At 42.6% G+C, this 26,652-nt stretch overlaps 2 protein-coding genes across 2 annotated transcripts; both read right to left on the bottom strand.

Annotated features, from left to right (window-relative positions):
* Positions 1 to 12,817: 12,817 nt before the first annotated feature.
* Positions 12,818 to 14,919, bottom strand: LOC143018472 (uncharacterized). The gene is made up of 2 exons (XM_076173871.1): positions 14,084 to 14,919; positions 12,818 to 14,050 (listed from the first exon to the last, which is right to left on the bottom strand). Exons 1-2 carry the CDS (start codon positions 14,426 to 14,428, stop codon positions 12,818 to 12,820), a joined length of 1,578 nt encoding a protein of 525 aa, XP_076029986.1. The 5' UTR covers positions 14,429 to 14,919.
* A 5,105-nt stretch (positions 14,920 to 20,024) lies between these two features.
* On the bottom strand, positions 20,025 to 21,939 carry LOC143028828 (E3 SUMO-protein ligase ZBED1-like). The gene is made up of 4 exons (XM_076191193.1): positions 21,304 to 21,939; positions 20,896 to 21,194; positions 20,284 to 20,797; positions 20,025 to 20,114 (listed from the first exon to the last, which is right to left on the bottom strand). The coding sequence occupies exons 1-4, from the start codon at positions 21,937 to 21,939 to the stop codon at positions 20,025 to 20,027; spliced, it is 1,539 nt and encodes a 512-aa protein (XP_076047308.1).
* Positions 21,940 to 26,652: the final 4,713 nt, after the last annotated feature.

Below are 26,652 nucleotides of genomic sequence, written 5' to 3'. Positions count from 1 at the left end.
TGGGCAGTGATTCTTTGCGTGTGGTAGTTGTGTGTGGTTGAAGGTGGTTGTTGGGGATATCCACGAGGCTGGAGGTCGGTACTTCAGGCATGCCCTGTCTGGCTTCAGAGCCTGTAGGTGCCCTTCCATGCCTGTCGCGCGGATTTGGTCTCCTAGGTGTCCTATGTATGTATCTGGTCGTGGTAGGTCCGGGTGCGCGTCCAGGTGAGCCTTGAGATTAGTCTTGAGATGTGAGTCCCTGTCACTCAGCAGGGCCTTGGCTGCCGCGGTGCAGTTCCGGGTCTGAATCCTGGCCACCAGTGGTGGTATGCCAGATTCCATCTGCAGGTTGCTTTTTCTGGTCCACATGGGAGCACCTAGGATGAGGCGAAGGGCGTTGGTTTGTGCTACTTCAAGTGATTCTTCCTGCTGTGCTGTTAGATGTGATAGGACAGGTGCTCTATATTCAATAATGGGTCGGATGCAATACTTGTAATAGTGTTCCAGTACCAGGCTGCTGGCACCCGCATCAAATGATTGCATATATCTCATCGGAGCTGTCTTCGTTTTTGTCATTTGCTTCAGCTTCTGGATTTGAAAATAGGATGACAAGGTTTTCTGCACAGCGACTCCAAGATAGGTGAAGTCATCTACCCACTCAAGATCTTGCTGGTGTATGGAGGGCCTTGGGTTTGCCATTTTAATAGCCATGGCTTTTGTCTTCCTTACGTTTATCTTGAAGCCTAGGTGTGTGCAGCTCTTTTGTATAGTGTTGAGTGCCTTTTGGGCATTGGTGCGGCAGTTGGGTCCCTTGCTAACGATGGCGATGTCATCAGCATATATGAAGATCTCAACGTTCCGTGGTCGTGGGAGGGAGACTATGTTGTCCACGTGCAAGTTGAACAGGTAGGGACTCAAGATGCCTCCTTGAGGGGTGCCGTATTCCAGGTCTTTGTAGCTAGACACGGAGCCCTGGAAACGGACTCTATCCCGTCTGTTTTGGCAGTATGCCTGTACCCATGCCAGAAGGTTACCTGCGATTCCCTTCTCGACGAGAGAGGTCAGCATCGCTGAGGGGTTGACCAATTCGAGGGCAATACACACACCTGCAGATATGGACGAACCTTTCACTTTACAAGAGCTCCGAGTGACAAGACACCTGGGAAAAGACACCTCACCTGGGGCAGACGAGATAACCTACTCGATGATCAAGAACGCTGGCGACGCCGGATGGAAGGCCATTCTACTCTTGGCAAATCGCACCCTAGCGAAACACGCGAGACCTAGGAACTGGAATTCCCAAGATATAGTTCCTATCCCCAAGTCCAAGGAGCCCAACAGCTACAGACCCATCTCCCTACATAGCTGTATAGAGAAGACCGTCGAGAAAATGGTGCTCAACAGGCTGAAATGGAAAGTCACTCCATCCACAGTTGTATGCCTATGGTGGGAACCACGGAGTGCATAATGGACTTCCTCAGCTTCATCAACGGAAAAAAGGCAGTCGTCGTCTTCCTGGACTTAGAAAAAAAAAGTTGAGATACATATGCTTGAGATTAAATAAAGGGAAAAGAGGGAACGGGGAGAGAAAAGAAGTAGGGGGGAAGGAGGAGGAGAGGAGGAGGAGAAGGGGGATTGAACACTGGGAAAGGTTGAGAATGCTGGCCCAAACGTCCGCGGGCAAAATGTTCACAAAGGGTGTTTAATCCCTCTTCTCCTCCTCCTCTTCCTTCCCCCCTACTTCTTTTCTCTCCCCGTTCCCTCCTTTCCCCTTATTCAATCTCAAGCATATGTATCTCAACTTGTACTTGAAAAAGCTGTAATAAGCGAAATGTCGTACAAATAAAGGCTCCGTCCTCATATGGTGTTTAACTCGTCAGTCTTGTCGGCAATTGCTACTTTCATGAAAACTACTATGCCTCCTACCATTTTCTGAACTTTTGATGATTTTAATCCCGGCGTCGGCGCCGCCGTCCGAGCTCCCTGCCCATTTCTCCCGAGCCACGACCACCAACAGCCCCTGATCGCTCGCTTAATTGCCCGGTGGCAATAGCCCTCTTTTATACACTACTATCTTTTCATTTTCTTACAGACATTCTTCCCCTCCCACAAAAACCAATCCCGCGCAAGCGGGTGGTCTTACCTTGCAAGTCGCAAAAGTTTGTTTCAGTTTTTGTCTTACGGCCGAATTCCGTTCACCATGTAGTGACAATCTACTACAATGGTTAGGTTAAAGATTATTCACGAGCTCCTAGGTTTTTGCAGATAGACTCCTATAATCTACTATAATAAAGTAGTAGCCTCTCTCTGTTTGTTTGTTTGTTCACGAACTCCTAGGGTTTTGGAGATAGACTCCCATAACCATATATATTGTGATACCGTGTCACTCCAGATACTTGGATAACTATATTTCATTAAAAAAATATTTTGGTTAGGGTTAAGGGTTAAAGTTAGGTGTGGATATGGTGTGGTAACACACCACTACTGTTGTTTCCCCTTAACGTGCACAGCATTTTTGTGACATCAAAATTACTATGATTAAACGAACCATTGTATGTGTCCATAAATATTATTTATATTTGTGAAATTAATGTTGCCACAAACTATGATAGCCTTTGTAAGGAGAAAGCACGTAAATGATTGTATGATTTTACCAAATGTTGAAATATTTATTTCTATTTAATATTATCGCGGGCGGGCCTGTACAAAGATGAAGTTTATTTCAGTTTTTCTCTTACGGCCGAGTACCGTTCACCATGTAGTGTTAACAATCTACTACAATGGTTAGGTTAAAGATTATTCACGAACTCCTCCTAGGCTTTTGCAGATAGACCCCTATAATCATATACAGTATATTCTGAAATCTTATAACCCAAGGTACTTGGATAACTATCTTTCATTTGTCTGCTTCTTTGTTCACGAACTCCTAGGGTTTTGGAGATAGACCCCCATAACCATATATATTCTGATACCATATCACTCCAGGTACTTGGATAACTATCTAATTTCTAAAAAATAGTTTGGTTAGGGTTAAGGGTTAAAGTTAGGTGGGGTATGGTTAGGCTAGGAATTATTCACGAACTCTTAGGTTTTTGCAGATAGACCCCTATAACCATATACATTCTGAAACCTTATAACCCAAGGTACTTGCTTGGATAACTGTCTTTTATTTGTATCTACTATGATAAAGTAGTAGCTTCTGTCTGTCTGTCTGTTTGTTTGTTCACGAATTCCCCCCAAAACCATATACATTCACCATAACCCAGGCTATTCGGATAAGTATATCTCATTTCCAAAGGGCGTCTCCCTCCTCATTTTTTATTTATCTATTAATTTTTTTTAACTTTCTTAACATTTTATTTTTGTTACCTTTTCCATTGAATTATATTGATACGTGTAGCTTTTCTTCACAAATTCTATGAAAATTAAAATGATCATCATTTGCCCCGCAGCAACGCGCGGGTAATTTGGCTAGTAACCCATAAAATCTAAACCGCTGGTCCAATTTAAATGCAATTTGTCATATGAAGGTTTTATAGGTTAACAAATCACCAGAGCATGTGAAACACAATGTAGGACCCTCCCTCTGTGCTATCCTTACTAACACTGATCATGTTGCCATGGCAACGATTAAGACGGTACACGTGAATCTGTGGGCGGCATCACCACCGCGGATAGAATTTTGCCGCCTCAATTTTGAGCGACCCATTTAGCTAGGTTCTCTTGAGTTTGAACTCCGGTAGTGTTCAATGCATGTGCAGGTGGTTCAAAATGTCTTCCTGTTCTAGAAGTTTACAGTCTTCAAAAATATAAGGATTGTGGCAAGTCCTTCCTTACTTAGTTATTGTATATATTTATTGTATATGTATCTCCTTTATTGTATATGTAATACTTCTTTATTATACATCCGTACTTAACATCAACATATATTTATTGTAAATGTTTTGTATAAGTAAGCCTATGTAGTCATTACATTATATAAGTGCCCTATACACAATTGTATAACCGATTATGTGTAATAAAAACACTTGGAAAATAAAATGAAAGGTGACCGAACGTTTTCGTCTATTCAAGAAAACGTTCGGTCACCTTTCATTTTATTTTCCAAGTGGTTTTATTACACATTTTGTGAATCACGTGTTTTTGTGATTTATTCGCATAACCGATTATATATACGTCATTAGGCGTACGCTACAGGCGCATGCGTCTATGCCAATTTTACGTGCCATAGCATTAAGGTATTTAGTATAACGTTACCCTTAACCATTTTGCATGCATATTCCTCATTATATGTAATTGTTCTCTTGTTTCTGTATATTCTTATGTATATACCTAGATGTGTTGTCTGTATTGTTTTGCCTGGTCTTTTCTCCGCCTGGCAACAGTGTATCAGAAAAGGGATCGGGAGAGCGTGCTCATGCCCAAGGCTAGGCCTCCCTAGCATCCGCTTGAGAGAGATCACTTCCTGTCATACTTGTGTGTAGACCTACGTAATAAACTCCCAACAGAAAAACAGTGTGTTTGCATTTAACCACAGGATTGCCGTTAGATGCCATCTAGCGGCAAAACCTGACGATCCAAAACGTATTTCCCGCAGGTAAATGCACAGTTTCATCATGAACAACGATCTTGAAATTGCTCATTTCCGGATGAAAATAAGCTGAAAAACACATATATTATGATAAAAAAAAATTCATATATTACTTTCTTCCCTTTAAATTTCCACTCAGAAAACTAAATTGCCGCTGCAACTATCTAAATTTACGTTTAAATCGGTGAAAATCCATCAATTTTTAAACAGGAAAACATTTTGAATTTCCCCCCGTATGAGTCGAACACTTACCTTACCTTACCGTCGTGCCATATCCTCTTGGACTTCGGCAACTATGGAGCGCCACCGTTCACGGTCCCTAGTTACTTGTAACACCTGTGCTGGTTTGAGTTGTTTTCCCGTCGCCCTCATCAGTCCGTCCATATACTTCTCCCTCTGCTTTCCTCTTGCTCTCCTTCCCTCCACCATTCCCGTCATCACCACCTCTTCCAACCCTTCCCTCCTCATTATATGTCCTAAGAATCGCAACTGTCTTTTCCTTATTGTTGTCATCAATTCCCTACCTGTCTCCATTTCTCTCAATACTTCTTCATTTGTTTTCTTCGCTGTCCATGATACTCTTAATACTCGTCTCCATATCCATATTTCTGCTGCTTCTAAGTTTTCCTGCAATTTTTTGCTGATTGTCCACGCTTCTGAACCATATAATAGTGTTGACCATATAAATGTTTTAACTGTTCTTCTCCTTATATCTGTAGACATTTTCTTGTTTGTTAAAACCCCTTTCATTTTCTGAAACGTGCTTTTAGCTATCGCTATCCTTGATTTTATTTCTTTTTCACATCTACAATCTTCTGTCAATACGCTTCCCAGGTACGAAAATTTGGTTACTTGTTCTATTCTTCTCCCTGCTATTTGTACTCGCACTCTTGCTGGATCTGTTTTACTGGCCACTAGTATTTTAGTTTTCTCCATGTTTACATTTAAACCTTTCTCCTCACTAGCTCTTACGGTTACATTCAATAGATGTTGCAGTTTTTCTTCTGAGTCAGCCACCAATACCGTGTCATCAGCATATCTGATATGATTTATATTAAATCCTCCAATTTTAATCCCTTCCATTCCCTCTAATTCCCTAAGGATCATCTCCCCATATAAATTAAATAAATCTGGAGACATAACACAGCCTTGACGCACTCCCCTCTTTATAGCTTGAAATTCTGTTCTTCCTCCCCGTACCCTCCCTGCTGCTCTTTGTTTCCAATACAAATTTCTGATGATACTCATGTTTTTGCTATTTATATCCACTCTTTCCAAAATATTTATCAAATCCTCATGCCTTACCCTATCAAACGCCTTCTCGTAGTCAACAAAGCAAAGATATACATTTTGTTGTTTTTCTATCATCCTCTACATAATCGTTCTTATTATAAAAATTGCATTTGCTGTTCCTTTCCCTTCTATGAAACCAAATTGCTCCCATGAAACTTGTTCTCTCACTTTATTTCTTATTCTATTTAAAAATATCCTTAATATAATTTTGGTTATTTGACTCATAATACTGACTGTGCGATGTTTACTACATTCCATTATTCCGTCTAACTTTGGTAGTGGTATAAAAATCGAGTTACACATATGTTCCGTTATTGTACCCTTTTCGTAAATTTGGTTTATTAGACTAGTGAGTTTTCTTATTGCAAAATCCCCTAATGCCTCTAACATTTCAATCATCACACCATCCTTACCCATGGCTTTCCCTTTTTTCATTTTCTTCATTGCAAATTTCACTTCCTCTTCCATTATTTCTTCCCCATCTAGATATCTATAATTTTCCTCTTCTCCTTCTTGTCTGTCGTCCTCAAATAGGTCCCTTACATACTCCTCCCATCTATGTTTAATATCCTCCTCGTCCATTAAAACCTTTCCTTCTCAATCTTTGATTGCCCCCCCATTACTCCCCTTTCTCTTGGTAATTTCTCTAATCTTATCATACATAATTTTAGAATCCCTTTTTTCAAGGTCCTCAATTTCCCTACATTGTTCATCAAGCCAACTCTCCTTGGCATCTATACACTTCTTTTTGATTTGTCTGTTAAGTTTTCTATATTCATTTCTATCCCTACTTTTAGCTTCTCTTCTCTTATCCATTAGTTCAAATATTTCCTCTGTTATCCATTTGTTTTTCCTCCTCCTTCTATTTTCAGGAAGTACCTTTTTATTTCCCTCTTCTATTGCTTCACATAACCTTTGCCACTGAAACCCCAGATCATTTACATCCCCTTCTTCTCGCAGCACTTCATATTTATTTTCTACTGTAACCAAAACCTTTGTTTCAAGTCTTCGTCCTTTCTCAACACACTTACTTCTCTTCTCGGTTTCCCCATCTCCTTTCTTAATTTCTTCAATTTTATTCTAATATCTGCAACAACTGGCACATGATCACTATTACAATCTGCTCCTGGGTATGTTTTTACCTTTATCACTGCATTTCTAAATCTTCTGTTGATAGTAAAATAGTCTATTTGATTTCTTGCCGTATCTCCTGGTGCCTTCCATGTCGAACACTAACAGAGTTTATAATTAAGGTACGCCATGATGGTGAAGCCGCTTGCGGATGTGCGCGCATTTAATGGCAGGCATGAACCGATGTCCCCCCTCAGGCACCTCCATTCCACCTCAAATGCAATTTGGTTTGCATTTCAAGTTATTATAATTTGTTGGAGGTGATTTTGCATTAAATTTTTACTAGAAAGATATTTTATGAGCAAAAATGAAAATAAATAATGTTACGAAAGCGGCCCCTATTGCATCCTGTCGACATCGTGACATCGGAGATGACGCTTTCGTCGTGATCCTTGGCGCCAAAGATGGACGCCACCTGGAAGCACGTGACGTCGAGCAGCGACTGTGATTGGTCGAGGCGTGCTTGGCGGGACTGCGTGGGCACGCGATCCCGGGGGAGGAGAGGGACGAGCAGGACAGGTGACGGGAGAAGGCGTCGTGGTTCTCGCTCGGATTATTATTGCGTTTGTAAGCTGTAGCGAGGCTTCAAGTAGCCTTTCGAGGGCTGGCAAGTGACCCGAGGTGCCTCCTACAGCCCAGTATTCTTTTGTAGTGGCTCTGTGTAAATAGAGGATATAAGTCTACTTTGCGTTTTCGTCGCCTTGAGAACTCACCACGGGACGAGGTGGCGAGTGTGAGCGGGCGAAGCTCGCTCGAAACATTACCGTCACGTCTCTTAAATGCAACGAACCCATGAATTGAAATCGGGTGACAAACCTCCAGTCTCCTGGGGGGGGGTTCGTTACAATAAGTAAATAACTAAAATGTGTGCAATGGGTGACAAAAGTCACTAACTTGATCTAACTTAGGAGGGAAGAGCACTTGTTTATCAGTTCCCATGGAGAGCTATTGCAACTGTATCAACCCAATTGTAGAGATCCAAAAGGAAACCATATCACACAACAAACACCGGTAAGAGATCTAGGAGTTATACTTTCGGATGATGCTACATTTGATCAACACATAGAAAAAACAGTATCAAAACGCAGACAACGAATAGGATACATACTTAGAACCTTCCACACCAGAGAACCAGAAACCTTGCTAACCTTATGGAAAGCCCTAGTCATCCCTATCATCGACTACTGCTCACAACTTTGGGTTCCATACAAACAAGGCCACACTATGCAGATGGAGGCTCTGCAGAGAACCTTTACCTCAACAATCAAAAGAACCCCAGCTCACTAAGATGTGGGCAAACACAATTACTGGGAAAGACTGGCTGAAAATGAACCCTACTCCATAGATGGGGAGACTAGAGAGATATCTGATAATATATACATGGAAAATCCTAGAAGGCCAGATCACTCCACCCAAAACAGAACCTATAAAACCAGTAAAGACCCATATCACCCCCAGAAGAAAACAGAACCGGAAGAAAATGCACCCAATTGGCCCTGCCATCAGAGTGCCCACTAAAAGTAAAGACGCTCCAACAGAACAGCATCTCAAGAAAGGGGGCCCGACTGCTCAATCACTTACCTAAACACCTACGGAACATTGCAGATGTTAAAACGGAAGTTTTCAAAAGGGAACTTCACAAATTCTTGTCAACCCTACCAGATCAGTCGGGCATCCCAGGTTATACAGCATCACGACCAGCAAATTCCAACTCCATTATTGACCAGCTGGACTACAAACAACAAACTGAAAGGTGGCGGCTACGCCGTGGCCTTGCCTCAAGTTCCATCAGGGGAGCAACACCCCCTCGAGGCAGAAGCGCTTCAAGGTAAATTCAAGGTAGGTAGACAGTGTATTTGGATAAAAAGAGTAGCAAGAAAGATGCTTGTAAGTGTAGGGAAAAATGTATTTCCACAGGAGTAGAGGGTTTATTTAGGTTAGGTACGAGCTGGATTGGTAATCGATTATCATCAACAGTCATGGAATTACTCTGCCTTAGATGATTAGACTAGTGATTAGGCTCAATGCTTCACCAGAAGAAGGACACTCATGTAATGAAATGAAATTGTCCACTGATGGCTTGAAAAAAAAAAAACTCATATTTCTTAAAAAAAAAAAAATAATAATAATAATAAATCAATAAATAAATACATAAAGCACCAAATCTGACCTGAGAATACTGTTCGAGGACCTGCAGTTCTTTGGGACTAGTACACACTGCCAAAGCAAGTGTGTGAATGTGATGAATAATTAAGTCGAGATAAATAGTCACCTCCCATTCAATGTTTGGATCACCAATTAGCAGCTCGCGACTGTCTTAGTGTCCTAATGTAAACATCTCCCATCTAGCACAGGGGTTCCCAAAGTGGTCGATATCGACCCCTAGGGATCGATGAGACCATCCAAGGGGTCGAAAGGGGGTCAGTAGATTGCTAGGGCGTCGATGAAATTATATATGGGGTTGAAAGGGGGTCAGTAGATTGCTATGGGGTCGAAAGGCAGTCTTTAAAATTAAATGGTTAGAATGAAATGATCCTATTCTCTTTCCGTACTGAAAGAATGAGAATAATCAACCAACTAATATCTAAACTTAAAGACAAACCATGTCAGTTCATTCTGAGTCGAAAATCCTCCACATTCTGTGCATGTAGGGAGAATCTCACATACACACAACCACATCGTGAATGAACATCAATATGAATAACTTGTGTAATATTAATGGCTTGAATATTAATTATTGTAACATAATAAAGAATATATAACAAATATCTATTCTAAAACACATATGTTTATGTATATGTGAAAGTATCTATCATTATAAGAACGCCGTCGCCTTGATGAATATTTATATTGTCATTTAGACCTTTTAAAACGGATCAAAATGATGATAACACTATTGATAACTAGAACTATTATAATGTTACGTATTCGCATGTACATTAAACTCACCTTTTTCTATTGCACATGGGCCGTGATCATGGAATCACGAGTTAAAGACAAGTTCACGCCTACAATTGTCCGGATCAGGGAAAGGCAGGAGTTCAGTCTTCTCTTGTTTATTCTGCTTAGCGAACATGAGGATTTTACACGTGTGTTCAACACCAATGCTAGGCTTACTCTCTCTATACGAGGTATGGCGAGCGACGCCGGGACCCCCCCCTGGCGTCCCCCCATGCATACCCTCGCTACATACCCCCTTGCTTATGCTTCGACTCTCCGATTCACGCATCACTTACACGCATACCAACCATCCAGGCACACTATGCAACATTCATACATGCAATTTCGCCACATTATCCCCCTCTACAAAGCTTGACGACCCGTCAGCTTTCACCTACAAACTTACAAAAGAACAAAACAAAACATTCTGTATCAAAAAGAAATAAAACCACTTCTTCATTACGAAAACATTACATATACTAAGAACACTTAATCACATACAATGACATATCCAAATATCAAATAACATCAAATGGCACATCCTAACACATTAATAACATCAAATGTCAATCACATAGTCCGTTAACCATGCTGGTAACTTCCTATTTCTGAGAGGTCGACCAGGTCTCTGGTCTCTCTCTACTCCATCTTCACTTTCTTTCTCCGAGTCTTCATGTGCTACACCTTCGTCACTTTCAGTGTCACTATCACTTTCACATTCACGTTCAACACCAGGACTATGATCACCATCATCACAACTACTACTACCACTGTCACTGTCTCTCTTGCACTTCTCGTCTGCCTCGGTGGTGCTGTGAGCGACGGTTACTTTCCGCAAAGCCACTTCAGGCTCCCGTCGTGAGCAATGCACACACTCGGGTGGGCAAGGACGGCGACTTAGGCTGTCGGCGTTGTTATGCACCCGGCCAGGTCGGTGCTCGATCTCATAGTTGTACTGCTCCAGTTTTCCAATCCACCTGGCCAGCTGTCCTTCCGGTTCCTTCATCGTCTTCTACCATCTCAAGGCGGCATGATCCGTTCGAATGGTGAAGCGCGTACCATACAGGTAGTGATGGAAGTGAGCGAGTGCTTTCATCACCGCTGCCAACTCCTTCCGTGTGACGCAGTAGTTCCTTTCCGCCTTGTTAAACTTAGCACTGTAGTAACTCACCACATACTCCTTTCCATCACGAAGCTGTGACAGCACGGCTCCCACACCCTCTTGGCTCGCGTCCGTGTCCACAATGTACGGCAAGCCCATTTGTGGGTAGGGAAGCACTGGCGCTTCCACCAACGCTCGCTTCAGTGCCACGAAAGCTTGCTGGCACTCCTCGCTCCACTCGAAAATTGCTCCCTTCCTCGTCAGATGGTGCAGTGGGGCGGCGTTAGTGGCGAACCCTGCCACAAACCTCCGGTAGTACGTGCACAAGCCCAGGAAACTGCGCAGCTCCGAGACATTCTGAGGGACTGGCCATCCTTCCACAGCGGTGACCTTGAGTGAGTCCGTCCTCATACCTTCCCTTCCGACGACATGTCCCAAAAACGGCACTTCTGACTTGAATAGAGTGCACTTCTTTGGATTCAGCTTCAGGCCAGCCTTCCTCATTCGGCTGAACACTTCTGTGAGCCTAGCCAGCTCCTCCTCGAAGCTGTTTCCAAACACCAGCACATCGTCTAGGTAGACGACTACCGCCTTCCATTGCATACCGTCGAATACACGTTCCATAAGACGCTCAAAGACTCCAGGGGCGTTCATGAGGCCAAAGGGCATCACGTTCCAGTGCCACAGGCCTTGCCCAATCGAGAAGGCAGTCTTCTTTTTATCCTCAGGCGCCATCTCGACTTGATGATAGCCTGACTTCAAGTCCAGCGTGGAGAACCACTGGACCCCACTGAGAGCGTCTAACGTCTCGTCGATGCGGGGGAGAGGATAAGCATCAGGGACAGTGACGGCGTTCAGCGCCCGGTAATCTACGCAGAACCTACGGCTTCCGTCCTTCTTCGTCACTAGGACTACCGGCGAGCACCACGGGCTGTCTGACCGCTCAATCACTCCCGTTGCTGCCAACTCTCGGACAAGCTTCTCCATTTCTTCTCTCTTTGCTGGTGGGACCCGACGAGGCGCCTGCTTGATGGGAGGACTATCTCTGGTATAGATACTGTGCTGAACCAATGACGTGCGACCCAAGTCCATGTCTCCACTGCTGAACACGTCACGGTACTGTGCGAGTAATGCCTTCACTCTACTCGCCTGCTCAGCCGTCAGCTGCGTGATACTCCTCTCAGCCAAGTCTTCCAAATACTCAGGGAGGCCCTCTGGTAGGTCATTTTGTTTCTTCTCCTCCTTCGGTGACTCCATCTTGCTGTTAGCGGTGGCGATATTGGTGGATGCGGGGCGGTACAAGGTCGTAGTAGCAGAGGTGCGAGCCACTCTTCCTTTCCGTGCTTTACCTTGGCTGGGTGACTTGACGGCCGGAGATCTCTGCCCTCTGGGTTCCCTTACCTCATCCCTCGTGGCGAGCTCTCCATTAGGATTCAAAGGCACTTCATAGCCTCTCACTGACATCCTACACTCCTGGAGATCAACACACGCCCCCACGCGATTAAGGAAATCCAACCCCAACAGGCATTCATCTTCCATCTCCGCCACAAGCACAGGCAGGCGTTCAGTCACCCTGCCTACAGCCAGATTCACCCAGACCGGTACACAGTCTCCTGTAACACCGCACAGTTGCTGACCCACGCCCTTCACACCACGTTCTGGTAGGACTCCCTCTCGTACGAAGGTCCTCTCTGCCCCCGTATCCACTACCATCTCCACTTGGCGTCCATTGATACTCCCTGTCACCTTGATGGCGTCGGACGCCGCCACCTGACGACACCTTAGTTGGCTTGGGGCGTCCGAGTGCTCTGCTGGGAAGGTGCCCCGGCCCCCAGCTGCTTCAAGTTTCCCGCCGACGGCGACACCCCCTTGGGCTGGCGGCACTCAGGGGAACTGTGTCCTCGTATTCCACAATTCCAGCAGCAGGGCTCGAACACCGGTCGCATTCCGTCCTCCAGCGACCGTGCCCTCCTCTTGCAGTCGTGCTTTTTGTGACCTACCTGACCACAGTTAAAGCACGACCCTTTGAAAGGCTTGGAGCTCACCTTCCCACCAGGTTGAGATGTTTTGCTACTTGCCTGCGCACGCCTGGCCCAAGCACGGCTCGGACGACGCTTCCACGCGTCGCTGGGAGGGGGAGCAGCAGGGCTGACGCTCATGAGAAAGGCTTCAAACTCCGCTGCCCTTGCCAAAGCCTCTCTCACGTTCTTGGGCGCAGCCTGCTTCACGTGGATCTGTAACTGCCTATCGTGAAGAGCGTCCACGAAGCAGTCCTTGGCCAACATGTCCACGGTGTCCTCGGTGGCCATGGGGTAAGCGCCCCTCACTAGCGCTTCCACGTCCTGCGCTAGTAAGGGAAGGGCCTCGTCCTTCCCTCGCCTCCTCGTCTTCAGTTGAGCCCGGAACACCTCCGGTTGCCGCCTCCTGCCGAAACGACGCCGGAGAGCCCCAGCCACACTGTCGTAACATCGCAGTTGAGCGGGGGTTAAGTGCTCCAGTACTTCCAACGCCTGCCCTTTCAGCACACTCACCAGCTGAAAGGCCTTCTCTTCCTGTGACCAACTATGACGAGCTGCAACCACATCGTACTGTGCCTGGTACGCGTCCCAAGACACCTTCCCGTCATATTCAATCACCTTCCTCTCTTTCTCATACCGCGTGACTTCACCACCTCCACAGGCCCCCCGGGGTTGCAGTTCAACTGAACGACTCCCCAGACGTCTCCCTGTGAGGTCGTCCCCTGGGTTCACGTGGCAAAAGTCGTTCCTCTGCCTTACAGACGCCGGTGGCGGCGAGAGGCTACGAGGAGGTGAGGGTGGAGGTGAAGGTGGTGGGGTGATTGAGCTCACTACGCGATGCTCACCAGCATTGCACCATGTCACGGTATCGAGATTTGCTGCAATCTCCCCATTCTCCTGTCTCACCAAAACCGCCTCCAGTGTAGATACCCTGTCAAGACACGTCTGCATGTGCTCACGGTACCGCTCTTCTATTGCTTTCATCTCCTCCTTAACCTCTTCTTTCACTGCCACCACCTCCTCCTTAACCTCTTCCTTCACACGGTGGTACACGTCGTCAGTATACTGGTTAGCACGTGTTTCTAACGACCCCATGTTCTCCCCCATAATAGCCCTCAGTTCCTCTTTCACTTCAGTCATGACCTGTTTTTGTTTATCCATTTGGATCGCAAGCATATCTGCCATGACCTGTTGTTGGTGTTTCAACATCTCGGCCACTGAGTGTTGTGCCAAGAGCAACACTGACTGAGGAGATACATGTTCAGTAGCCTCTCGGTGCAACACCGTGTCCTCACATTCAATCGACGCCATGACACTCGACTCCTGCTTTCCCTCAATTTCTATGTCTTTACCCTCAATTTCTGTCTTTACCATCAATTTCTATGTCTTTATTATCACCGGTGACATCCATGATCACTTGAGTCACTTATCACTTCAATATCAAACCACTTATCACTTCGATATCGTCACTTATCACTTCAACCTGATCCCGCTTCTGACGCCATTTGTTACGTATTCGCATGTACATTAAACTCACCTTTTTCTATTGCACATGGAATCACGAGTTAAAGACAAGTTCACGCCTACAATTGTCCGGATCAGGGAAAGGCAGGAGTTCAGTCTTCTCTTGTTTATTCTGCTTAGCGAACATGAGGATTTTACACGTGTGTTCAACACCAATGCTAGGCTTACTCTCTCTATGCGAGGTATGGCGAGCGACGCCGGGACCCCCCCCTGGCGTCCCCCCATGCATACCCTCGCTACATACCCCCTTGCTTATGCTTCGACTCTCCGATTCACGCATCACTTACACGCATACCAACCATCCAGGCACACTATGCAACATTCATACATGCAATTTCGCCACAATAATAACAATAATAAGAATAATAATCTAATAATAACAATAATAATAAGGATAATAACAACCATGATAATAATATTATTAGCATTAGTAACAATAACAACACCAATAATAATAATAAACTGACATAATTCGTGAATTAATAGTTTGGCGGGTCTATAGAAAATCTTAAACTTTACTAGGAGATCGATGAGCTGAAAAGTTTGGGAACCCTAGGTCTAAAACAAAAACATTAGGCACCTGCAGCTCCATTGATAAAATCAGAGAATACAAAGAGAAATTGGGAATGATCATGAAAGAAAAGCAACACAATGACTTAAACGAAGAAAAGGACTCGTCAATGCAAGATTCTCATTAGAAAGATTCTCACTGCTGGTTTTATGTCAAAACTCTTCACCGTCTACCTGGAAGCGTTAGAAAAGTATCGAAATATATATGCAGTATATTATTGAGGTATATTATTGCAGTATTTCTGAACCTTGGAAGCTTCGTGGATCTCTTGATACAGGATTAGATAAGACATAGTCAATTTTTCTATTAATTTAGTGGCACAAACGTTATATGTTATATGGATCATCGCTACATTCTGAGAAACGTAGCTAGGCAAGGAAAAATTAGAAAAAAGGGCACATTATATAACCATGAATTATATATATATATATATATATATATATATATATATATATATATGAGAGTAATTCGCTAATAGTAGCGACATCAAACCGATAATTTTTGTGACAGTTGCATGCAGGATTCGAACCCTCTGTTCTCGGCCATCCGTAGATTACCTTCCCAGTGCCCTAGACCACTACACCACAGAGGCCATAAAATCCTTGAAACCTGGAATCGAACTGATTCCCGAGGGAAGGAAGATCACTTATTACGGCGATCCGAAATTCCTGTTTTACTCAAGGACCAGCCCACCAGTGGTATGGGGTAAGGACCGGGACGAACACCTTTCACGCTTATCGCTATTAGCGAATTACTCTCATAGTTACAATGGCGATAAGCGTGAAAGGGGTTCGTCCCGGTCCTTACCCCATACCACTGGTGGGCTGGTCCTTGAGTAAAACAGGAATTTCGGATCGCCGTAATAAGTGATCTTCCTTCCCTCGGGAATCAGTTCGATTCCAGGTTTCAAGGATTTTATAGCCTCTGTGGTGTAGTGGTCTAGGGCACTGGGAAGGTAATCTACGGATGGCCGAGTACAGCGGGTTCGAATCCTGTATGCAACTGTCACAAAAATTATCGATATATATATATATATATGTATATACATATATATATATATATATACATAACGTATTCAAAATTATTCTGAAATGACCTCAGTGGTGACGGTGTTTGGGGGACACTTTCGTAAGGGAGATTGGCTGTACAATACCGACTACCGATACGTGGTGACGTCACAGCAACGGGGACAACTGATTGGCCCAGAGTGGTGACGTCACGGCAACGCAGACGACTGATGGGCCGAGAACGCTGACGTCACGGCAACGGAGACGATTGATTGGCCGCGAGCAAAGGGCAGGGCGCGAAGCGCCCTCTCACGAATTAGTTCAAGCACCCATGGCGAAGCCATAGCGACGAAGCCGATACCAAGAGACGAAACGGCGAAGAAGCGTTGACAGAGGCGTAGATAGAAGCACCTATGGAAATGGCTAATGGCTACCAAGGGTATAACGAAGAAGACGTTCCAAGAAGATAAGGTGTTGGCAGCTAGACTAAGGTACGAGCACAGTAAAACGTTCCCTGGGTTGTACGCTGATACCCAGACCTAAGGTGAAAGCGTCTTTACACGAGTTCCACAGGAAGATGATCGCCTTCAAATCAACTCGAGATAACGATAAACAATTCGAATACAGTGACGATATGTTTGACAAATTGGAGTGTTCGGACGATATGATATCCGATAAGGATTGAGAGGCATTCATGCGGCCCCTGCCGCTCCTCTTGGGGGGCCCCGCGGCTCCTCCTGTGGGCCCCCACGGCTCCTCCTGGGGATCCCCGCGGCTCCTCCTGGGGGCCCCCCGCGGCTCCTCCTGGGGGCTCCCGCCGCTCCTCCTGGGGGCCCCCGCGGCTCCTCCTGGGGGCCCCCGCCGCTCCTCCTGGGGGCCCCCGTGACTCCTTTGGGGGCCCCAGGTTGAGAACCACTGGCCTACACAAAATACTCATCCTTATTTTCCTCCCCTCCGTCTCAATTTACTTAACTTCAATGTGGGCGGATTTAAAACTTCGAGATTGTCAAACAATAAAGGGAGCGCGTATGATAGTTAAAGCGATGATGTGCTGTTGTCAGAGTGGTTGGCTTTGTTCGAAGGATTAGGCCTACACGTGTTTGTGTATATGAATATGTGTATGTGTGTGTATATGTACATATGTTTTTGGACATGTGTGTGTGTATGTGTGTGTACATGTGTATGTGTACATGACTGGACATGTGTGTTTTTACGTGTCCGTTTATGTATTCACCTCGGATCTGCTGCAGTCTCTGTCGAGACAGCCAGACACCACCCTACGGCAGTGAGCTCAGAGCTCCTTATTAGCCGATCTCTGGGTAGGTCTGAGACCACTCACACACCACACACCGGGTGTGTACCTGTGCGTGTGTTTTAAGTGTGTGTGTCTGTACATGTGTGTGTAGAAGTGTGTGTGTGTACATGTGTGTGTATGTGTGTTAGTCTACATGTCTATGTACATGTGTGTGTACATATGTATGTATGTACATGTGTGTCTGTGAACATGTATTTGTGTGTACTTGTGTGTGTGTTCATGTATGTGTGTGCATGTGTGCATGTAGATGTGTGTGTATACATGTGTGTTCATGTGTGTGTACGCATATGAGTTTGTGTGCGTACATATGTGTTTATATATATTTGTGTGTACAGTACATGCATAAATGCATGTCTGTGTGTGTGTGTGTGTGTGTGTACATGTATGTGTCTGTATATGTGTGTTTGTATACCAGTGTGTGTACATTTGTGTATATATGTGTATGTGTGTACATTTGTGTATATGTGTATGTGTACATGTGTCTACATGTGTATGTATGTACATGTGTCTACATGTGTGTGCATATGTTTGTGTATATGTTCCTTTATGTACGTGTTTTTGTGTGCGTCTGTAAGTGTATTTTTGTGTGTGTATGCGTGAATGTGTGTGTGTGTGTGTATGTGTGTGTGTATGTGTTTGTGTGTTTTTATGTGTGTGTGTATGTGAGTATGTATGTGTGTGTCTATGTCTGTGTGATTGTGTCTGTATGTGTGCGTGTTTGTGCGGGTGTGTGTGTGTGTGTGTGTGTGTGTTACTGTGTGTTTGTCTATACGTCCGTGTACGTATGTATACGTATACGTGTGTATATGTTTGTGAACGTAAGTGTACGTGTGTTACATGTGTGTATATGTGTATAGTTAGTATATATGTTTATACGTGTTTATGTACATATGTGTGTATGTTTACGCATGTATTTGTGTTTATGTGTGTTGCTGTATGTGTGTGTGTGTCTGTGTGTGTGTGTGCCTGTGTGTGTGTGTGTGTATTTACCTAGTTGTATTTTACGGGAAGGGGAGCTATGCTCGTGGTGTCCCGTTTTCATATCTCGTTTTATCTAAACTATTTTTAAATTCATGTATTGTTTTTGCACACACCACTTTCTCATCTAACTTGTTCCAACTGTCTATTACTCTGTGTGTGTGTGTGTGTGTGTGTGTGTGTGTGTGTGTGTGTGTGTGTGTGTCTATTTTGTGTTCGTATATATATTTTTGTATGCATGTGTGTTTGTGTATATTTGTGTGTGTGTATGTTTCCTTGTGTATGCATGTTTGTATTTGATTGTATATGTGTGCGTACATGTATATGTATGTGTGTGTATTTTTATGTGTGTATGTGTGTGTGTGTGTGTATGTGTGTGTGTGTATGTGAGTGTGTGTGTGTGTTTGTGTGTGTGTATGAGTGTATTTACCTAGTTGTATTTACCTAGTTGTATTTTACGGGAAGGGGAGCTATGCTCGTGCGGTCCCGTCTTCATATCTCATTTTATCTAAACTATTTTTAAATTCATGTATTGTTTTTGCACATACCACTTTCTCATCTAACTTGTTCCAACTGTCTATTACTCTGTGAGGAAAGCTGTTCTTTTTCAGATCTCTTCTATAGCTGTCTTTTTTTATTTTATTTCCGTGTCCTCTTGTATTTCTATCATCCCATTTTATCAGATTCTCTCTATCAGTAATTTCTATGCCTTTCATGATTCTGTAAATAGCTATCAAATCTCCTCTCTCTCTTCTTTGCTCTAGTGTCTGTAGTTCAAGTTTTGCTAGTCTCTCTTCATATGATAGTTTTGAGAGTGTTGGTGCCAATTTTGTAATTGCTCTTTGTATTCTTTCAATTTTTTTTTATACATTTTTTTGTACTTGGTGACCATATCGTTGCTGCATATTCCAATCTTGGTCTTATCAGGGTGATTAGAATTTTCTTCACCATTTCTTCATCCAGGTATGTGAATGCAACTTTGATTGTTCTTATTAAATTATAAGTTTCTCCAAAAATCTTATTTATATGTTTCTCAGGTGACATTTCATTCATAACAATTAGTGCTGGGCAAATACCGCTAATTTCAATACCGGAATTACCGGTAAACAACAATGCCGTTACCGGGATTACCGGTAATTTACCGGTAAAAGACTCGTGAGGTAGTAGTGACGTCCCAAGTTCGAGTCGCCTTTATGACTTAGATCTAAACAAATTTCATCCTACTATGGTGTGTAGTCACAACTCAAGTTTTGTAACGTCGTCACTTTAAAAATCCTGCGCTCCGAGTCGTTACTCTAACTCTCGTGGGCGGGGAGTAGGGAGGGGGTGTGTGTAAGGTCACAGCATTACCCATAGATCAGTCATACGAGCTCTGAGCTCTCTCCCGAGAGGGAAATAGATGTCGATCACAAGCCCAACACGTGATCCAAAGACCAAGGTGAATACTCAAGGATATATTAGATTTCATTGTCAGCATATATTTTTTTTTCCTCAATTATTTTTTCATACAAATTAGTTCATATTCTTATTTAGAAACAGAAGCATATTTACATTTTCATCACTTAAGCAATTTCGTCAGTCTGAAATCAACTCACCTGCTCGCGAAAACACTCGTTCAGATGACACAGATGTGGCTGGAATGCAAAGGTAATGTTTTGCTTTTTCCTGCAATAAAGGGAAGGACTGTGAATGATTTTTCCACCAGCGTAGAGGATCTCCGTGTCGGGCAATAATGCCTTCCTCTAGGTACCTCCTCATGTTTACATTTGGTCCAACACATGCTGGTTGTACTGCCTTCAAACACTCTTTCACTATCTCATCATGTTCTTCCCACAAGTCGAGCTGTCTTTCTGGTTGTGTTGGTCTCTGATGTTGAGCTGCTTGGTGTTGCTGGAGCTGGCACAGGTTCCTGGGAATCACTTCGTGCACACATTGAGTTTATAAGCTTTTCCTGCACGTCATTTATGTTCCCTTTATCAACGAAATGAAGTTTCTTAAGCCTTGGGTCTAACAATGTTCCCACTGCAAGAATAAATCTTCTCTCAAGTCCTGAAAATTTCCTATCTAATCGCGCTCGCACCTCCAGACCCAAAGGAAAAGTTTCATAGAACTCTCTTCTATGTGCGTCCTTCTTTGAAAACATGCAACTTCGAAGGGCTTTGATCAGTGGAATGACTTTTGACAGGCAAGTAATTTTTTCTGCCGAAAGTTCTTTAGTCACCACATCAAAAGGTTGAAGGACACAGATGGCTTTGCTGAGACATTCTAATTCATCACCAGATAGGCACATGTTATTCCTACCTAACACGCACAAAGTTGATGTCACTGCTTCGTGTTGCTCCTGGAACCTTTCAAACATATAAAATGTTGAGTTCCATCTTGTCTCCACGTCCATTATCAGTTTTTTTTTCTCTCGCTTCCTTGTTGTATCTGCTGGGCACATAACTTGTCTGAAGATTTAACACTATGGTGAAAGAATGACACAATCGCTTTCACCTTTTCTTGTACTTTCTTCACATCATTACTGTTCTTCAGAGCATTTTGAACCACTAGATTCAGAGAGTGGGCGAAACATGGAATGTGAATTACATTCATGTCTTTCACTGCTTTTACTATGTTGGGAGCATTATCTGTCACGATGCAACACACTTTTTCTAGCAAGTCCCACTCCTCACATATTTCTTTGAGTGCACCTTCTATGTTTTCTGATGTGTGGTCAACCATTAGTCTTTTTGTAGCCAGGAGCTTAGATTTTAGTTCCCATTCAGAAGATATAAAATGAGCAGTCACACTTAGAAATTATTTAAGTTTGCCTTGAGGTCCAAAGATCGGAAGTGAGAGCAACATAACTTGCCCCCTCCAACTCTTCTCGCATCTGCTGTTTTTGTTTTTCGTAAAGAGAAGGAAATTGTGTTCGCATGAGCTCCCTCCTACTTGGAAGCACATAACGAGGATCGATCACCTTGACAAACTCCTGAAAACCTTTATTTTCTACCAAGGATAGAGGTTGCATATCACTCACTATCATTTTCAGTAGATGTGAATCGTTTTTTTTTTTTTTTTTTTCTGACCCATCTGGATATGCCTGCCTTCTGGTGAAAACATATTCCAGCGTTTGTTGTCGTGATAATTTACGTGGCGCCGCTGATATGACCCTGCTGGATGGTCCAGGCTGTGATGGTCCAGGCTGCGATGGTCCTGGTTGTGATGGTCCAGGCTGCGATGGTCCTGGTTGTGATGGTCCAGACAGTGATGGTGATGCAGATTCAGCGGACTGTGACGATGCAAGCGGTGGTGGCCAGTTAGGTGTCTCTATGTTTGTCAAATCAAGGTACTCGGTACGATGTCTTGTTCTTAAATGCCCAAATAGTCCCGATGTACTTCCTGTAAAGGTAAAAGTACCTTTGCATATGGTACATGTAACTATGTTTGATCCTGTCTGCTCCATGTATGTCCATACCGGACTTGTTCTCTTTCGTTTGGAGTACATCGTAGAGACAGAGAACACTGGGAGAGAAAAAAAAAAAAAAAAAAAAAATGTAAGGAATCATTTACTAAGTAGGCTATAATTGTATTGACCATCGAATTAATTCTCGTTAATAAAAGACAGAGATTACTTGATTTTTAAGAAAAGACATACATCACAATATTGAATGTATCTCTTATCAGAGTTGGGCAAGCGCTCGAAAAGATTTGATCCACTCTCAATGAAGCACACGTTCACTTAATTCATCCCAATTAAGGCTCGCAAATATTTGTTACTTGAGACTACGTGAATAATAATTACATGCGTATCACTCTCAAAATATGATTTTTGAATAACACGTTACCTTGCGTCGTAGAGGCCACTTCAATGGGCACAGTGTTAATCCACCAGAATCTTTGATCGTCTCTGCCCGCTTATTCTTGTCTCTGCTTTCCGTGAGTCTGTTGTGGTATACTGTATTCCCTGCCCCAACCCATAGCTTATATATATATCCTTGTCAGTCATCACTCGTGCGAGTCTGATAAGTGTATTTGTGAACTTGTTTGTGATTAACTCCAATACAAGTACAGTACAAATAGACTGCAACATGCAGAGTCTTTCATGAGCAACTGCGTACATTTATGTAAATATGCATATATTAATAAACATTAAATATAAAGTTAAATATGAAGATCTGGTAAGTGTGGAAACAGTGTCTCTCCAATCTCCCCGTTCTGTGAGCTTTCGTGTCTGTTCTACAAACTTTACAACGTGCCTTATTTCCATCCTCTTTCACTTCCGCTAACCCTTTTTTAAACAGGGGATCCTTTAACCAGGCAGACTGAAAAGTTTTCGAGTAGTCTGACCACCTCTTCATTTCTAGATCACATAGGCTGACTAATCGAATACGTACATTTCGCACTGAACCTCTGCGGGCCGAGATGCGAACAAGACGATCTAGCACGTTGAATACGTTCCTGTTAAATTTCATATTCGAATACGTACATTTCGTACTGTGCATCTGTGGGCCAAGAAGGGAGCAGGACGATCTAGTACGTTGAATACGTTCCTGTTAATTTTTATCCTACGTAGGGCCGTCAGTACTGTCACTCAGTACCACCAAGCCGAAACGTGCTTACCGCTCTCTGAGTGTTATGGGATAGCTTATCGGTTAACGGAGCTTAAACGGTAGCAGATTTTTTGCTGGTAAGCTACCGTCAAGGTTGTTACCGATAAAACCCGTAACTACCGGTAGCTGCCCACCACTACCGTCACTCAGCACCACCAAGCCGAGACGTGCTTACCGCTCCCCGAGTGTTATGGTATAGCTTATCGGTTAACGGAACCTTAACGGTAGCAGAATTATTGCCGGTAAGCTACCGTCAAGGCTGTTACCAATAAAGCCGGTAACTTTACCGGTAGCTGCCCACCACTAATAACAATGACTCCCAGGTCCTTCTCATTTTCTACTTTTTTTATTCCTTCTCCAAATTTATATGATCCTGTTATTCTGTTTTTGCTTTTTCCAAATTCCATTATACTACACTTTTTTGTATTGAACTCCATCTCCCACTTCCTACTCCATTCCTGTACTTTATTTAGATCACTCTGTAGTGATTCACAATCTTCTTCCGTGTTCACTCTTTTCAGTAGTTTTGCATCATCTGCAAAGAAGCTCGTATAGCTTTCAATTCCTTCATCCATATCATTAATATATATAGCAAACATTACTGGGGCCAGAACTGTTCCTTGCGGAACACCGCTTATTACTTCATCCCATTTTGAGTGTTTGTCTCTTATCACTACTCTCATTTTCCTTTCTTGCAAAAAGTCTTCCATCCAATTGAGCAGTTTGCCCTGTATTCCTCCTTCAGTTTCTAATTTCTTAAGCAACTTCTTATGTGGTACTTTGTCAAAAGCTTTTTTTAGGTCTAGAAATGCACAATGAGCCCATCCATCTCTTTCTTGTATTATATCTATTAGCCTTGAATAGAAACATATTAAATTGGTGACGCATGATCGTCCTTGTCTGAATCCAAATTGCCTTGGATTGAGCACGCTGTTTTTTTTTTTCTAAATATTTTACCCATCTACTTTTGATAATTCTTTCACAAATTTTTGCTATTGTACTTGTTAGAAAGACTGGTCTATGGTTGGTAGGGTCTTCTTTATTTCCTCCTTTATATATAGGTCTATATTTGCTTTTTTTCCAATCTTCTGGAACTTTTCCTTCTTTCAAGGAACTGTTTAGTATGCTATGTATTTTGTCTGCCAGTTCATTTCTGCATTCTTTCAAAATCCAGTTTGCTATTTCATCTGGTCCATGCGATTTTCTGACATCAAGATTACTCAAGTGTTTCAATATTTCGTTCTTTGTTACTTCTATTTCTTTCATGGGAGGGACTTTCTCTTTCCATTCGATCTCTTCAGGTTGTATGTTCTCCCTTGTAAACACCGATTTAAAATGTTTGTTCGTAATTTCCGCCATTTCAATTTCCTCTGTGTATTCAACTCCTTGTCTTAATTTCTCCAAGTCTTGTTTGTTTTTCAATTTGTTGTTTACAAATCTGTAAAATAGATTTGGTTGATCTTTACACTTTTCTATGACATCTTTTTCATATTTTCTCTTTTCCTCTCTGCACGTTTGTACATATTCATTTCTATAACAAGTATATATTTTCCATTATTCAGGCCTTCTGTCTTTTTTCCCTCTGGTCCAAGCTTTGTCTCTTTTGTCTTTTAACTCCCTACAACTTTTATTGTACCAGCATTTTACATATTCTTTTTCTTGTTTTTGTCTTGTGACATACTTTTCCACTCCTTTTTTGTAAATTTTTGTCAAAATATTCCATTTCTCCTCCACTGTTGTTTCTTCTTTGTATATTTCTTCCCAGTTTTCTTGTTGAAAGAATTCTCTTATTTTATCAAAGAATGTTTTTTCATACATCATTCCTCCTTTTCTAAATTGTTCATTTCTTTTCATATATTTTTCTTCATTAAGTTCCAGTTCAATCAATATGTGGTCACTTTTACTTATTGGTGTTTTATATTCAATCTTGTCCACTATTCTGGGTTCAGATGTAATTATTAGGTCTAGTCTCGATGGTTCTTCCTCATTTCTATACCTAGTGTTCTCCTGTATCCCCTGTGTCATTGTATTGTCAGTAATCATCTCAAGTAGAGCGTTTCCCCATGAGCCGTCTCCACCCTTTACGGTCATAGCTTCCCAGCAGATTTCTTTGCAATTAAAGTCGCCCATCATAACTATTCTTCCTCCATCTTCCATGATCTTATTTAATGTTATCTTTGTGTCTTCTAACATACTTTTATGTTCACTCTCTTCCCACGAGGCTGTTTTCGGAGGCACATAATTTATCACAAACTTTCTATTTTTCTTATCTCTGTCTTCCACTTCGATCATAATCATCTCTACTCTATTCTTTCCATATGTGACACACCTCACGTTTATATCCTTCTTAGTCAGGAACATAACTCCACCCCCTTGCTTTGTCTCTCTGTTTCTAATCCAATAATTATATGCATCGTGTCCTACACTGTTGGGTGGTAGTGGACCTTATAATCTTGTTTCTACAATTCCCATTATGTCCGGTTCTTTTTCCTTCAAATAATCATTCAGCTCATTCAATCCCATTATTAATCCATCTATATTTGTGTAAGATACTCTTAGTTTTCTGCCACTTCCATTGTGTTCTCTGTTTCCCTTTTGTTTTTCTCTTGTATGTCGAATTTCCTTAGTTTCATATTCACTACTCTCCAATAGAATCTCTCTTTTTCTGACTGTTCTGTTCTCGTTTTTTTTCCTTAGCTTCAAGTCTTTTCTTTTTTTCTTCCTCTCTTTCCTCTTTATTCATTTCCCTTTTTATCCATACCTTTTTATATTGTTCACTTGTTGCTAGTTTCCCTGTTTTGGATAAGATATTCTCTGCCGTCGTTTGTGACTTGAATTTAATCTTAATTGGTCTGGTCTTATCTGTACTATACTTTCCGAGTCTGAACTTCTCTTTGATTTGTTAAATTATTTCTGGTTCATCTTCCTGAACTAATTGTAGTAAACTGCTTACTTTTTCATTTTCCTCTTTGATTCTTGAGGTTCTATCTGGGTTGTGTTTCTCTTCCATTCCTAATATAATTATACATTTCTTTTTATCTGCTAAGTCTCTTACAATATTCTCCTTCTGTCTCATCACTTTGATAACTGAGTCTTCAGTTTGTTATTTCATTTGCTGTTTAATTACATCAGTAAATGCAACTTTACTATTTTCCTGTATCTTTCTCCACCCCTGTGCGTTTTTTGCTATTGTTTCTTTATTGTCTTTATTGTTCCTTTTTAATTTTTTATTCTCCTCTTTTACTTTTCTTAACTGTCTTTTTAGTTCTTCTATTTCATCAGTTAAGTTTTAGTTCGCCTTCTCTAGTTATTCCAATCTTTCAACCTTTTCTGCACGTTTTGACATTTTACCGAACCTAATCTCCCAATGTTCAGTCTGTTCAAGCCTTTCCTCCAGTTTTGCTAGTCGGGGGAGGTGGGTATCCGCCTCCCCCTCTTTAAATCCTTGGAAATTATTATCCTCACCTTCCATTGAATTGTTCTTATCTATGTTTCTAATCTTTACATTTTTGTTAGACATTTCGTCGTCACTAAATTGGTCGGGACCTCTTTTGTTTACATGGCGTCTGCCTGCCTGGTCCAAGTCCTCTCCTTCCTCATTTCCTTCC

This window comes from Oratosquilla oratoria, chromosome 1 (genome assembly GCF_046742065.1).
Source record: "Oratosquilla oratoria isolate Oo_2021 chromosome 1, ASM4674206v1, whole genome shotgun sequence".
NCBI lineage: Eukaryota > Metazoa > Arthropoda > Malacostraca > Stomatopoda > Squillidae > Oratosquilla > Oratosquilla oratoria.
Note: the sequence above shows the minus strand (reverse complement) of the source record. Positions and strands in the feature narration are given on the sequence as shown.

What these genes read in the sequence shown, in the direction of transcription:
- LOC143028828 (XM_076191193.1), bottom strand. Translation starts at nt 21,939, where the DNA reads ATGTACTCCAAACGAAAGAGAACAAGTCCGGTATGGACATACATGGAG. An exon ending in AGTGTTAAATCTTCAGACAA is followed by an intron (nt 20,798 to 20,895) that starts GTTATGTGCCCA and finishes TATGTTTGAAAG; the next exon opens with GTTCCAGGAGCAACACGAAG. An exon ending in CCAGAAAGACAGCTCGACTT is followed by an intron (nt 20,115 to 20,283) that starts GTGGGAAGAACA and finishes CCTTTATTGCAG; the next exon opens with GAAAAAGCAAAACATTACCT.
- LOC143018472 (XM_076173871.1), bottom strand. Translation starts at nt 14,428, where the DNA reads ATGGTAAAGACAGAAATTGAGGGTAAAGACATAGAAATTGAGGGAAAG. An exon ending in ACCACCGTGTGAAGGAAGAG is followed by an intron (nt 14,051 to 14,083) that starts GTTAAGGAGGAG and finishes GTGAAAGAAGAG; the next exon opens with GTTAAGGAGGAGATGAAAGC.